The 14,559-nt window shown below is 44.2% G+C and overlaps 1 protein-coding gene across 1 annotated transcript; it reads left to right on the forward strand.

Annotated features, from left to right (window-relative positions):
• Nucleotides 1-2,726: 2,726 nt before the first annotated feature.
• On the forward strand, nt 2,727-11,822 carry LOC119285419 (rab3 GTPase-activating protein catalytic subunit-like). Its single transcript, XM_037564688.1, has 21 exons — nt 2,727-2,997; nt 3,648-3,691; nt 3,788-3,851; nt 3,935-4,049; nt 4,161-4,228; nt 4,588-4,685; nt 5,104-5,275; nt 6,114-6,330; nt 6,682-6,808; nt 6,921-7,030; nt 7,131-7,220; nt 7,441-7,569; nt 7,654-7,787; nt 8,356-8,442; nt 8,519-8,611; nt 8,692-8,763; nt 9,014-9,053; nt 9,245-9,489; nt 9,842-10,019; nt 10,347-10,552; nt 10,984-11,822. Exons 1-21 carry the CDS (start codon nt 2,767-2,769, stop codon nt 11,278-11,280), a joined length of 2,817 nt encoding a protein of 938 aa, XP_037420585.1. The 5' UTR covers nt 2,727-2,766; the 3' UTR covers nt 11,281-11,822.
• The last annotated feature ends 2,737 nt before the right edge of the window (nt 11,823-14,559 follow it).

Consider the following 14,559-nt stretch of genomic DNA (forward strand, 5'->3'; position numbering starts at 1 on the left):
TTGCTCTTAGGTGAAAAAAATACGTATTTTTATCCCCGTGGACTAACCACTCCAGGCGAGCTCGTTGCCTCCAGAGAATCTCTTCCCGATGATATAGCTCAACTAATCTATCAGTGATTTTAGTTTCCAGGTGAGACGGAGCAAAACGTCCTGGAGCCGAACGTAAAGTGTCTAGTTCCTTTTTAAGCTTTGTAAATTCCTGCCTGACATTCCCAAAGTTCGTCCGTTCCCAGTTTGACAGATCAGATGAAAGCGCGCTGAGCTTATCATGCACTGCTGCAACGCTGTCCGCCGGGTTTGTAGTCCATCCAGCAGCGATCACCTGCTGCAGCTCCGGGTCTCTTTCCGAGGCTAATTCATATTTAAATGATCGTGGAACTGGTCTGCATGCATGCACGTAGTCTCGTCGAAGCAACAGTGGTGAGTGGTCGGACGACGCAACCGTTTTATGTTCCAATATGGCAGGCGGGTATTGGGCCATCCAGCTGGGCGTTGCTACGCATCTATCCAGGCGTACACACGTAAAGGTCCCGCCTGTGACTTTCTTCTCAAACGTCCAACTGTTCCCTTGATATCCTATGTCCACCAGTCCGCACGTGTCGAGTGCATCCCTGAATGCATCCATTTGTGCCTGACTGCGTTGCCCGACACCATCATGTTCTTGGGGTGTAAGTACCTCATTAAAGTCGCCTATAACTGCCCAAGGTAAGCTAGACACACTGACAATGCCCGTCAACATGTTCCATGTCTTGTATCTTTCCGGGACTTGAGCCTCTCCGTAAACAAAAGTTAATCTGCAAGCTGATCCTCCATCATCGATAGTAACATCTATATGATATTCCGAATAGCCAATAACTTCTAACTTTATTGATTCATTCCAAAAAAATCCGAGTCCACCGCTCCTACCAGAGCTACTTACAGCAAAGCTACTATCAAAACTAAGTGTACCAGCAAGATTCTCTACTCTGGAGCCCTCTATTTGGGTTTCAAGGATACATGCTATAGAGGGGGCAAATTGCCTCGTCATATCACGAAGCTCGCGAACTGTCGCGGGTTTGCCAGCCCCACGACAGTTCCAACATATGATATTCATTGCGCTAGGCGCGACCCCCCTGGGAGGCCCGCCAAACGCGCATCAATGTTTTTGTTTGCCGCTGTGTTCTTTCCAACGGGCTTCTCTCCTGTGGATGGACTGGGTTTAGTTCTCTTTGGCTCTTGCTTAGAGGAAGGACTTTGGGGAGCGTCATGCGGTGTGATCAGCACCTTGCTGCCATGTTCTGTAGACGTATATGATTTCTGTTGCATTGGCGCTACCACCAAAGCCACTGCATCCCTCTTCTTAGCCTCTTCCGCCTCTTCCATCAGTATATCATGCTGGTTCCCCCCTGCGTTCTTGTACTCCTCATACTCAGTTGTGCTCCGCTGAGTATTGGTTCGGCCGCGACCACCGTTAAAGCGGCCTCGGCCTCTGCCCCCCTGGTTCCTCTTCCTTCTCCAGGACCGTTGCCAGGGCCCTTAAACCATGTTGCTTTCAGATCCTTGAAAACCAGGGTCTTCGGATCATGCACCCCATCGCCGCACTATTTGAACAGGTGGCCTAGGTAGCCACAGACTGCACACCAATCTGGTAGTCTTCCAAATTTGATTCTAAAGATCACACGCTGAACGCCTTCTTTTTTCTTGATCACTAGCGAGACGGCGTTCTTCAGAGGTTTAGTCACATCAATCCTCACCTTGACACGGGCAAAGTTTCCCTCAAAATCCCGCGATCTAGGCTCGGCATATATGAACTCCCCCACTGTAGCAGAGAGGGCCTTGATCTTGGAGAAAAAGCCATCCGGCAGGTCATGTATCTGCATCCAGATGTCGATCTTAGTGAGATCAATGGTTGAGGGTTTTGTAATTCCATCATACGGGGCCAGAACCACCGCTTTCCCTTTGAAAGTCCACGGGCCCTCTGCCATTACTCGCCCCCAATCGCCGAGACAGGCAAACTGCAGGGTATACATATTTTCTTCGAGTGAGCGTATCTTCACTTCCTTCGCCAGATCCCATGCAACTCTCATGTTCTTGAAGAACCAATACTGGCTGTAAGTCTTCTGTGTGTGAACCCTGGCTATTGCCATCCACCGCGTAGCCTCGACAGGGATCTCATCATCCTCCACGATCACATCCTGTAGATCCTCCTCCTTCAAACCAAGCTCATCCATCATTGCCTCAAGTTCAGTCGCCGTCGTACCCGAGCCAGATGCGCCATCATCCATGCTTCTCTTGCCCGTGAAGATCTCTTCCGCGGGCGGTACTGTCCCCAACGTACCTCCCGAGCTCGCCATCGCCAAGACCCTAGAGCCCTGCTACCGGCGAGAGGATGGGGGGCGGGGTAGATCAATCTCAACAGCGGAGAGGAACGCCGCCGAGAGGAAGAAGAAACCCTAACGAGAGGGGGCACACAGCCCACGCTCAGCTCTCTGCCGGTCCGTCCATTATTCCCAGTCCAGTGGACCGACATGGACTTCACATTCACCTATACGCCGAGCCCTCAACCAAGGCCCAATACCCGGTCCACTGATAGTACACATGAGCTAATCTTCATTGTCTAAAAAAAAAAAAGAAACGAGTTAGCTTCAACTCGAAACAAAACGAGCTACCTAGACACAGTCTTGGTGCACCGTGGACACGTTCTCTCCCTTGGTGCCCCATAGCTCCAGAGCTGTCGTGCGGCCAGCGCACCAGTACCAAGTTCGCGAAATCTTCGGCCGACGCGGCATGGGCACATCACCCTCCCTCCCTCCTCCTCCTCCGCTTCGTCTTCCCCCCACCGATCCAACGAGGCAGACAGGGAAACTTCCTCGCGACCCCGCCCCGCCGCCCACCTCCTCCCCCGCCTCGCCGAGGGAGGGGATCGCCGACGCCGCCATGGCCTCCACCTCCTCCAAGCACGCCAAGCACCGCCGGATCGGAGAGGACGACGACGAGGAGGAGGAGGCCGAGGAGGAGGTACGCACGCTTCTGATGGCTGCTGCTCTCCCTCTCTCTCGACCGTGATTACTATCCGCCGCTGCCGTGCGCTAGCTTTCCAGCTGGGGGCTTCAATTTTATGTACCAAACGTGCGGGTGCTGCTGTTGTTGCGTGACACCGAGGTCACGGTAATGTGACTGATGCGGTTGTTACTTGTTATATTTGGTTCGTCAGACCAAGAATTAGATAACTGGATGTTTCATCACACGCTAATGTGATACAGCTGCTAGAAGGCTGTAAAGAGTTTGGTGATTGGATATTGCCCCGTCAGTCTGAGACCTCAACTAATTGTTGGCCGATTCGTCACCTATGGGAGTCTACTTCTGCAGGTGTATGCAGTTTGATGGGATCATATGTCAATGTGTGCACGCCATTGTGCTAATTAGTAACTAATGGGTAACTGTACCTTTCGTGCTTCGTTTGGTACTGTTGGTCACACCCATTTGGGAGCATGTATCTGGTTTCTAGGATCTTGTTTTCTCAATGTGATGTTTTAATTTTAGGCTTTCTACCTGTAGTTTACTAGACCAGTTTCCTAGATCTTAGAAGTCAGCATTCTGCTTCGGTTGAATATATGTCTGAGTGGTCAATTGTCTCCTGATTTATCATACTTTGTGCATTTGTGCAGCTCGGGCGATTTGATGATTTCACCATTGCTTCATCTTGGGAGAGGTACTCAGTGCTCCCCATTATTAGTTAGCTCATTTGCAGTTATCTGCAAAAAGCCAATTAAGTACGATTGCACTTATGAGTTTCTTAACCATCTAGGTTTATATCTGAGATAGAGGCAATTTGTCGTCAATGGCTAGCAGATGGCTCAAAGATCTTGATGGTATTGCTCCTTCCTGGACCCTATTTGATGCTCCGTGTGATGTATATGTATCTTTGATTTGTTAACTATATGCATTCTTGTAGCAAAAAGGTGCAGAGACTGTGCCTTCCTTTGAAAACTTGTACATGGTCAAGCGTGAACTGAAGCATGGGAAAAGAGTCTACTGTATGGAGTATCATTTTAGGAAATCTGCAAAAGGTGAGAGAAATTTACGTGCTTACTCTCCTTAACAGGTTATGCTGTTATTATTCTCTAAAACAACATTTTTGTTGAATACTTTTGTACTCAGTTACAAATACCTTTCTGTAGGCAAATATTCGTACTGGGATGATGATACACATAGTACACAACTATCCTTTGGAGTAGATGAGTTTCTGGTACAGTTCACTCTCTTGTTGCATACCATACAGATACATGGATACTGACCACACACCATGATACTTTGTTGATATATTAATGAATTGCTGTTCACATTGTACTTATTTGTATTATATCAAATTACCTTGTGAGTTTCCTGGTACAGACATGATACTTTCCCGAGTAAAGAAATTGCATCAAGTTCCTCATAGAAATCTGGAAACCATCATTCTATTTTAAGTTCATCAGCAGTAGCACTCACATTTTCAAATTGTTGCAACAAGCTGTCAAGCTTCCGCATTGTGGAGGCCAGTTAATGCATATAGTTTAGTTTACATAAATACTAAATAAACTAATTATACTTTTTTATTGCTGTCAGATAATTGCCCCCTTGAGTGCCAGCGGTGTTGTTCTTGATGATCCTGAATCAACTAAGCTTTTGAGTTCTGTAGCAATTGCATTGTCTAATTGTGGCAGGTTAGTGACTTTTGACTAATTTATGAAAACTAGCAGTGAATAGTTTATTTGGTTTATCATGTGTTAGAAAAATAGTTTATTCGATTTATGGCCAGGAGAGAAAGTAGTGTATTACTGTTTAATAGGTTAGCACATGAATATAAGCAGTGATGGTTTATTCTTTGTGTTCCCAAAGCAATTGCTTCAGTTTTTTTCTTTTGCTGTCAACTATCTTTTGTTGCTCGCGTGTTATATCTTTCCGATTAGTGAGTTTACCTTGCAGAAACAAGTAAACTTAATCTATACGAGGGTATATCAAGTCATTCACATTGCATTTGGCACATGCTGTCTTTGCAGTGGTGGAGGGTGTTGCCAGGCCATTGTTAGTTACTAGCATATCCGCTGCCATTTCTTTTACTAACATAAATTTCAATTTTAGCAATTGGCCAGCATTTGTACCTGTTCATGACCCTTCGCGAAAAGCATATATAGGAATTCAAAACATGGGAACTGTATTTACTCGAAGATTTGAAGCTGATCGAATTGGTAGCCAGGTCCCAATACGACTCATGCATCTGGAGGGTTTACATGAGCTATTCCTGTCAAAGTTTGTGAGTCTTCTCTTCAGTTTGTTACTATTATTCTTTCATAAGACCTTACTGGATCGCAGCCGGAATCAGTCTGTTCCTCAACTAAGTTTATCATTACTGAGTTTAGTAGTAGCTTGGAAGCAAGTTACACCACATGCTTCCCTCTGTTTTTGACTTTTTCCACATGTTCATATGAATTTTACGTTGAGTTTTTGTTGCAACTTTGCACAGACATGATCACATAATGTGCTAAAGCTTTTGAAATCTGGAAAGCTTGCTTTATTCCACACATCAGAAGTATACAGCCTTTCTAAAACAATGTTGCATGCAACTGACAACTGTTGAGACACGTAAAGGAAACGAAAAACACCAGCTAACCACTACCTACTCTTAACAATAGATATGATACCCCGTGAGTTGCTGCGGGAACTGGATGCACTTATTTCTTTGTGAGTTGGCAGTATGAAACTTTAGTATTTGAATTAGCAATATGAGAATTGAAACAAAAAGTGCATATAATTTATTATATAGTTGTAAACTATTTATTGAATATGAGTAGCATGCATGGTGCATGTTAAGGGGGTCTTTTCCCATGCATAGTGGCATGATGAGTTGCCATAGTTGCATGTTGAGAGTATTAAATTAAGTGGAGCATGCATGGCGGCATGGTTAGTTGGCATAATTGTGTGTTAAGATAATTGAGTTTGTCAGGATCAACTATTTAGGTATATAGGATTTGTATTTTAAAAATACTACAGTTGCTGTTGTGCAGTAATTATGTTTGTCTATGAATCCTCAATGTCACAAAATTGTCCTGGATTGCTTGTTGCATACCTAACCTTCATTGTTCTGTTTGAAGGTCCTATCCTCAACAGATTTTCCAGCAAAGGTAAAGGTAAACTTCTCGATGAAGCTTACCTACAGAACTCCTGAACATGATTATGATCATGAGGAGACTTTGGATTCTGAAGCTACCGAGTCAATACCAGAAAGTGAAGTTGCAAGCCAACCCAGAAAACAATGGGATGATGATTGCCCTTGGGCAGAGTGGTACTCTGCCGAGGATCCTGTTAAAGGTAACTGCAGCTTAGATCTTTTACCCGCAATGTTGTTAATAATAACTACTTTCAAGAAAAGATAACGGGAACTACAAACCTTACCATGGATGTATTTATAAGGATCATATCAACCATCATAAGCAAACGTGGAACAAGAAGTAATGTGCATATAATATGATATGAGAAAAGTTTTAGTTATCATAAAGACATGGACTATAATAGCATACATATCCACAACCTTTTCCTTTCCTGCTAGTAGTTGAGCGATATGTGTGCAAAGTATTCTGTCAACTCTATTTTACTTTAGTATATCTCACGTTTTGGTTTAGTAGAAGATATGTAATAACACATGCTGGCAATGAATATTAGGTTTTGAGTTGACAACCATTTGGGGAGAGAAAATGTTTGAAGAGAGCTTTGAGATGGCTGAGGTGGAAAATGCTTCGTCGTTTGATGCTGATAGTTGGCTTCTTCAACCAGTGGTGTCACCATACATGTAAGCCTTTTTTGTAAAATCATCTTGATATAAGTATCATATTGTTGTTCATATTTCATGGATTGTTCCACCTCATGATGTATTCCTTTTATTTATTTCCATTCATTTTTAGGGTTGATGATTTTATTGGGAAGTTTGTTGGGTTTGCATCCCAGCTACATCTGCTAGTAAATGCATTTGAATCGTCAGCAGAGGCACAATTTTTGGAAGATTTTGTTGCAGGTTAAGTACTTCATGCATGTCGGAATTCCTTTGAAGTGATGCTAATTACTTTTTGTAGCGTTTTTTTTTCTGATTTTAAATTTGTCATGTTAGGAAGCAGATAATTCAGGCCAAGACAATTCAAAATCTTCTGTTGCTGTGCCTCCACCATCTGTCATTGATCGTGTTATGAAAGATCTTTTCAATGATGGTATTTATACACCCTCCTTTTCCAGTCTACAGATTCTTTAATTTAATGAACCAAAATATAAATGAGCATAATTCGTTTTGGGAAACTTAGGAAAATCTCCTGTCGTATATAATCTTGATTTAAGGAATCCACAATGCTGCACTCGGCTAGATCTATAAACTCAAACTAGAGTAATTCATTTAGACAAAAACCGGTTAACTTACATTTTGGTGTTTCTCAGAGGCTGGAAACTCAAATTATGTGGAAGCAGAAAACAAGTATGGTCGCGCTTTGAAAGGAGCACCTTCAGATTCTCTCTTTGCTCAGTTCTGTTTACATGCATTGTGGTTTGGCAACTGCAATATACGTGGTTCGTGTTCTGTGCTTAATATTTTCAATAAAGCCCTTGTTTCAATTTCATGAACTATAGTAATGATTTACTTTGTTATGGCAGCAATAGCAGTCTTATGGATTGATTTTGTGCGCGAAATTCGTTGGTGCTGGGAGGAGTCAGAACGACTACCGAGGATGAAAACCACTTCTAGCATTGACCTCTCTGCTTGTGTAATCCACCAAAAACTACAAATGGTACTTGTGCTAATTTCCTTGAAGCCCTTACTCAATGATATCTTTTCTCATACGAGAATTAGCAGGTTTTGTCTACGAGCAAATGTTACATTCTTATGTTGTCCAGTGTCCACTGGTATTATGTGAAATCGTGTGGGAGTTTATGTTATACATGGAATATTTGTTTGTCTGGTTACTCTGATTAGTAATATGAACTCTAGGGAGTCCCATAATTTCATCACTTGCTTTGCAAACTGCCTTTTGTGAACAGTGGACTAATACACCATCCTTTTAGCCACCTCTTTCCCTTCTGACAGACTGTCAATAAACCACCGAGTAATGTTGGTTTATTTCTCCCAAAATCTCAATTGCACAAATCTATGCATTCCATGAACAGGGTTATATTCATATCAAATTAACACAGCTAACCATGTTCTTTGTTAAAGTGTGCTGTATTTGTATTTCATGGTTCTATTGTGATCTGTAAGTCTGTAACACTGGAGTCCGTGCTACACTTGGTCCTTTTTTGTTTGTAAACAATCTGTTTCCGTGAGATCAGCATATTTACATGATTTTGCCTCCCTGCAAGCTTGCGATATGCATTGAGCGGAAGAAATCATTGAATCGTAAGAAGGATATTGATGATGCACATAAAGAAAAGACTTCAAATAGCATGGTAATATGCATCCATGCCCTTGGTATATATTTGAAGTTAAAAAGGATTTGTTGCTAACATTTCTATTTACGAACAGGCACCTGATAAAATACGTAAAGGATCAGCAGGCGCTGTCCCTTCAATGATGCTGATAAATACATTTCAGGAAATGCATGCTCCATATACTCAGGTTCTGCTTAGCACCACTCTTCTTCAGATTTAACATCAAGATGCGCATACGGCCCCCTTATTTTTCCACTAGTTTCTTAGGATGCACCTTTGATGACAGAAGATATGCATGAAGAAAGGCTCCATGCAGCTGAAGCTTTTGGCAATGCTGTTGTAAGTTCTTGAACTTAGATTACCTTGATTGTCCACACTACTAGTCAACTCTTGTTGAATTTCCATCTAATTTTTCCCGGTAAGTTGTCACCTATATTGTACTCCCCCCGTCCCATAATATAAGACATTATTACATCCAATATGTGATTATATTGGATGTAATAACGTCTTATATTATGGGATGGAGGGAGTACTTATTAGTTACCTCAAAATTAGTGTGATGTATCATACCATTCCTATTCTATTGCAGGGTTTATCTGGTCAACTGGAAAGGGATATATTATCTTCCGGTAAGGTTTATCTAAAATGCCCCCTTTCCTCAAATGGTACATGTAGACATAGCTAATTATTACTTCTATCTTGAAGAATATTATCTTACTTCCTGTGCTGTACGAATAATGATCATTGTTTTTGGAAGATGTGTGATTCCTCTTGCAGAATTTCTTCACCTGTTACTAATTAAGCTCTACTGCATGCTTAGATATGTCTGCTTTTAAAGCCGCAAACCCAGATGCTGCTTTTGAAGATTTTATTCGGTGGCATTCACCTGGTGACTGGGTGAGTGAGGACAAAAGTGATGGTAATCCAGCCTGGCCACCCAAAGGAAGGCTTTCTCAGCGTATGTCAGAACATGGGAATATGTGGCGCAAAATTTGGAATGATGCCCCAGCTTTGCCTGTCTCTGAACAGAAATCTCTGCTTGATTCTGTTCGAGAAGGAGAAAAGGTGGGTTGCTCTTTGTTATCCTAAGTTCGTATCAATAGTGATTACTTCATCATATACAACTGCATGACCTAATAAATAGGTTAGAGCAGGGGGGTTCGTGTCAGAAAGTGGGTGTTCAATTATGAAGGCTCAACACAATTACTTGTAGTTGTGTTTCAAAGTCTATGCTGAATATAACAATAAAGAATCATGAAATTTAGTTGCATATGTTCAGATGCCAGATGGAATCTTGAAATTTACTGGTTTTGCATGACTTGAAATTAAACTGGAATAATGCTACATGTGATTACAAGTAACTGCAGATAATTAGCTATAAGTTTCTGACAGAGCTTTGCATATTTGTTATATGCAGGTGGTTCATTACCTTGAAACTTTGAGGCCACAGCAGCTTCTTGAGCAAATGGTCTGCACAGCTTTCAAATCATCAGCTGACATTCTAAACAAGACCACATATGGTGGCTTCAAATTAATGAAGACTAAAATGGATCAACTATATGCTACAATGGCGTCGACATTAAGATCTCTTCAAGGTACATACTTGTTGTACAACTGTGCATAAACTGTAGACTTACATTTTGTTTTTATTTGGGTGGCCTGACATTAGTAGGGCTTGTTCTGACATGAATCTATTGAGCTTTTCTACTCCTGTGTCATTTTATTTGGATAGCTAAATTACCAGTCCAAATAAAAAGGGGACATTATTACTAAATGAAGGAACTGCCTAGTATTATCAGTTCCCTAGCAGATAAAATATCGAACTGATTAGGTTGGAAGCTAGCCAACCTTCAGTTATCAGTGGGTCTCAGGGATAATGGGACTTCTTGCCAGCTTGAATACTTATTTGGTTATTTTAACAGGGAAATCTGACACAAGTGATTTGGCTGGAGATTTGAAGCGACTTTGTCAAGTTTTTGAGCATATAGAGAAGTTGCTGATTTTTGCTGCTTCGGTCCACCGAAAACTTATAGATGCTCCAAGACTGGCTCAATCAATTTTTACCGACTACTTCAATTACTATCTTCCAAAAATGGGAACCAGCCTGGAAAGTATTTGTTATGAAAAGGTAAGTGCTATTCTTCTCGACATTTGCTATCATTACATAGTGACTCTCAAATGACAAAATCAGTACTCATAGATTTGAGGGAAGGAATAGGAGATCAGGAGCTTCACATATTCAGTCCGGTTCATATGCCTGATCGAATTGGAACCCTTATGGGTTTGCTAGTTTATACTGTATATATCCTGCACACCAAATGCCTTTTTTTTGCGGGAACCAAATGCCTTGTTAGCTACAGGTTTCACCTGTTAGAATATCAAGAAAGAAAGTTGGAGGACTAAAATGCTCATATATATTGATGCAGTGGGCTGGGGCCTGGCTGCGATTGCCCTAGCCATATGAAATTTGTTAATGGGTTATTTACAGTACCTGGCCATTGTTTTTTCTGTGAATTTCCATGGTTATATTTCTGATTTCCTCCAAATCTCGTATGTTAGGAGTTCACTACTAAGGAAAAGGTGGGGATGCTTGAAAGGGAGGCTGTATCAAGCCTGTTTCGTCCCCCTACTGCCAATCAGTCATGGAGGAAAGTTTTGAGCATGGGAAATCTTTTGAACGGGCATGAACCAATACAAAGAGAGATTGTATTCTCAGTTCTGGAGAAACTAAGCAACGGTCACTATTCGAGCCCAACTCCGTTATCTACAGACGAACAGATTGAGACACATAGGATGTATATATCTGGTACATCTAATGATCTCTGGGTTGCTTTATCCGTGACATCCTGGGACTGAGATGTTCATCAGACACATGAAGAACAATCATAGGAGTTAGCCAGATGTGTTGATATTGCAGATCTATCAATTCCTGGGTTGAAGTTTGAGTGTACAAGAGAAGTGATCCTTTGGCATGAGAACAATGGTGGTGGCTGAATCGCAAAGCCAATGTTGCGAGAAAATTGAAGTGTCAAGTGTTGACTTGTTATCGACGAAAAACAGTGTGATCTGCATGAGGTGGCAAGCAATTGGATTGTCCAGCGACCGGGATTAAGAAGCCTGGACCATTTTTCCTGATGACGCAGTTGTAGCTTTTGTGCTTGTGGGCATCTGGAGATAATCGGGCTGCCAAGCTCCCATGTGATACCATGATTTACAGTTGCCTGTAAGAACCGTTTGTACAAAGTCTTGTACAGATTGTTTTGTTTACTCACCCTCAGTGGAGTAGTTAACTGTGGTTCCAAGTATTACACCCCCTCCACTGAGGGTGATGGCATTTTGTCCATTTTTTTAGTTGCACTATATCCAAATTGAACAGTACGTAGTAGTAGAACTACATATGGCCGGTGGTGTTGCCTCGTGCCACTGTACATCATGGGGGTGATGTTATGATCAATGATGGCGTTGAGAGTGGCGGGGTTGAGTGGGGGAGGGAGGGAGATCCTTTGTACAAGGGGCGTGTTTGGTTGTCTGCATGCAACCTAACCGGCCCGGTGCGGGATGTGCGTGGCCTGTTTGGTTGGCTGAGCTGCATGCGATTCGTGACCCGCACGGACCTTAAAGCAGGCCTGAGCCTGGCCCGGCGAAAACTGTTGAATCGGCAGTTTCTCGCGAGCCTGGCTCGGCGCGGCCATGCGTATAAGGGGGTTGCACGCCTCGGGCAGCGTGGGAGACGGAGGGGGCGTCTCATAACGCCCTCACTCTTGTCACCCTGCCCACACTGTTCTCACTGCTCCTCTCTGCCTCATTGCCACTCCCTTTCCTCTCCTCTGATGGCTCTGCCTCGCCCACTGTCGCGCCGTCTTCTGACCCCCGTCGACCAGCGCATCACCAGGATCCAATAGCGCTGGGTGGCCGGGCTCTAGAACTCAGGCAGGGACTTAGCGTTGGCGCTGCGAGCACCGTCCCCCATCTGTTGCCGGCCACCACGAGGGTTGACCAATGCGATGACGGCCATTCTTGCTTCGCCGCCATTGCCGGACCTCGTGGTCCTGGGCTCGGCGTTGGCTTCGTCCACGGAGCCGCCGCTTCTTGGGACCCCATTGGGCAGGGGAGTTTTCTTGACCCCCGTCCAAGGGTTTTCTCCCGTCGACGCGCCGTCCTCCTCGACCTCCGCCGTGGCCATGAGCACGGGCCGATGCCGCCGGCCGTCGCCAGGGCCGGCTCCTCCTCTGCTCTGCCACCTCTCTCCTTCCCGCCGGGGTTTTCACCCCGGCCTCGGTTCGCTGCAACTGCGCAAGCTCCGCCGAGTCAAAAAATCCCCAATGCTTGCTCGTACATGTAGATTAGGGGTTTCTTTCTTAGGCATGTGCTAGTACTTAGTGGATTCGATAGGATTGGAGTAGATCCGATTCGATGCGATCCCAATCGAATTGAATCCGACCGATCTGTTCTTGTTTGCTACAGTGTGTGTTCTAGGATAATGTTCTTCTACTAGTGCTTTCTTAGGATATGTGTTCATGCTAGAATCCCCAATGCTAGTGTCCTGTGCTAGGATCTGTGTTCATGCTAGGGTTTTGCTAGGATCTGTGTTCATGCAAATGGCATGTTCATGTTCAAGCTAGGATCATGTTCATGTTGCTATTCATGTTGCGTGCTCTAGATTATTATACATGTTCAAGCTAGGGTTTGTGTTGCATGCCCTAGATTATTATACGTGCATGTAGTAGGACTATTTTAGGATGCTGCCAAATGTGCATGGGTGCACATGGGTGCTATTTTTAGATGTTTCCATGCTTAGGATAGTGCACTGATGAGTGGCAGTTGCAGAAAACCAAATGCCACTGATCAATGACATTTGCTCATGGACAACTACCACTGATCAGTGCCACTTGCTATTGGGCAAGTCCCCTGATCAGTGGCATTTGCCCAAGAGCAAGTGCCATTGATAAGTGACATTTGGCAAAGAGTTTGTGCACTGATCAGTGGCATTTGCTCTTGGGCAAATGTCTCTGATCAATGCCATTTGCTATAGTGCTAGTGTAACTGATCAGTGGCATTTGCAGAAGAGCTAATGCCACTGATCAGTGGTTTTTCATTTTGCAAGCACCTCTAATACTTGTCATCTTACCTGACAAGATATTGAAGAGTGATTGGGACGTGGCGGGTGGAGGAGCTCAGGTGGTGGCCGGAGCTGAGGGTGCCGAGGATCTCATCCCCACGAACAGGTGGCTCCACGGGGTGGACCTGCCTGGCAGGGTGCCTTCATGAGCCTACCTCGTTCAAGGGGACGATCTCCGAGGACCGGCCATGAGGAGGGGGCCCGAGAGCCGCTGCGCTTCTACCAGCAGATCAAGGACAGCAAGAACCTCACCATGCTCGTCATCCCTTGCAAGTTCGTCGAGGTGATGAAGGAGTGGCTGGTCATCAAGTGGCTCTCGTGCGTGGTCAGGCTGTCGGCGAACAAGCGATGCACGTTCTGGGTGCAGGTCCAGAACTTCGAGGGGCACATGGTGCTTGGCCGGGGCCGGAACTACTTCTGCCGCCGCCACCGGATCGTCCCCTACGACCTCGTCGTTGTGCGCATCTCAGGACTCGGCATGAAGGTCCAAATCTACAACCACGACTCCTCGGTCATGTGCAGGTTTCATTGCAGCAGGCACAACTGCGTTGGTGACATTGAGCATGCAATGTAGTTAACTGAGATGTTAGTGTTGAACTTATTATGGTCTGTCGCTAGAACTTATGGTACTTGTACTGCTGTGAACTTGTCAATATTTTGGCCAGGATCAGCACCCTGGCGTGAAGCAGGGAAGGAGGATGCCCTTGCTGTTAATCTAAGTAGTTTACTGTCATTTCCGTTGCTTACTTTATTTGATCTCATTTGGTTGCTTGTTTTGTTTGTTGTCAGTGCTTGCCTCTTTGATCCGCTGTTTGATCTGTTGTCAGTTGTGTTGATCATGTGGTGGTAAGGCCACCACATTTGAATGGGGTGAGCAGAACACAAATGCTGTTTGCAACCAAACAGCTGAAGTTTGCATCTGCTCACTCCCTAAGCACAAAAATGACAACCAAACAACAGGGAGGTAAGTGCCCCTTCATGTGATGCAGGCAACCAAACATGTTGCATCTGCTGCA

Source organism: Triticum dicoccoides, chromosome 4A (genome assembly GCF_002162155.2).
Source record: "Triticum dicoccoides isolate Atlit2015 ecotype Zavitan chromosome 4A, WEW_v2.0, whole genome shotgun sequence".
NCBI lineage: Eukaryota > Viridiplantae > Streptophyta > Magnoliopsida > Poales > Poaceae > Triticum > Triticum dicoccoides.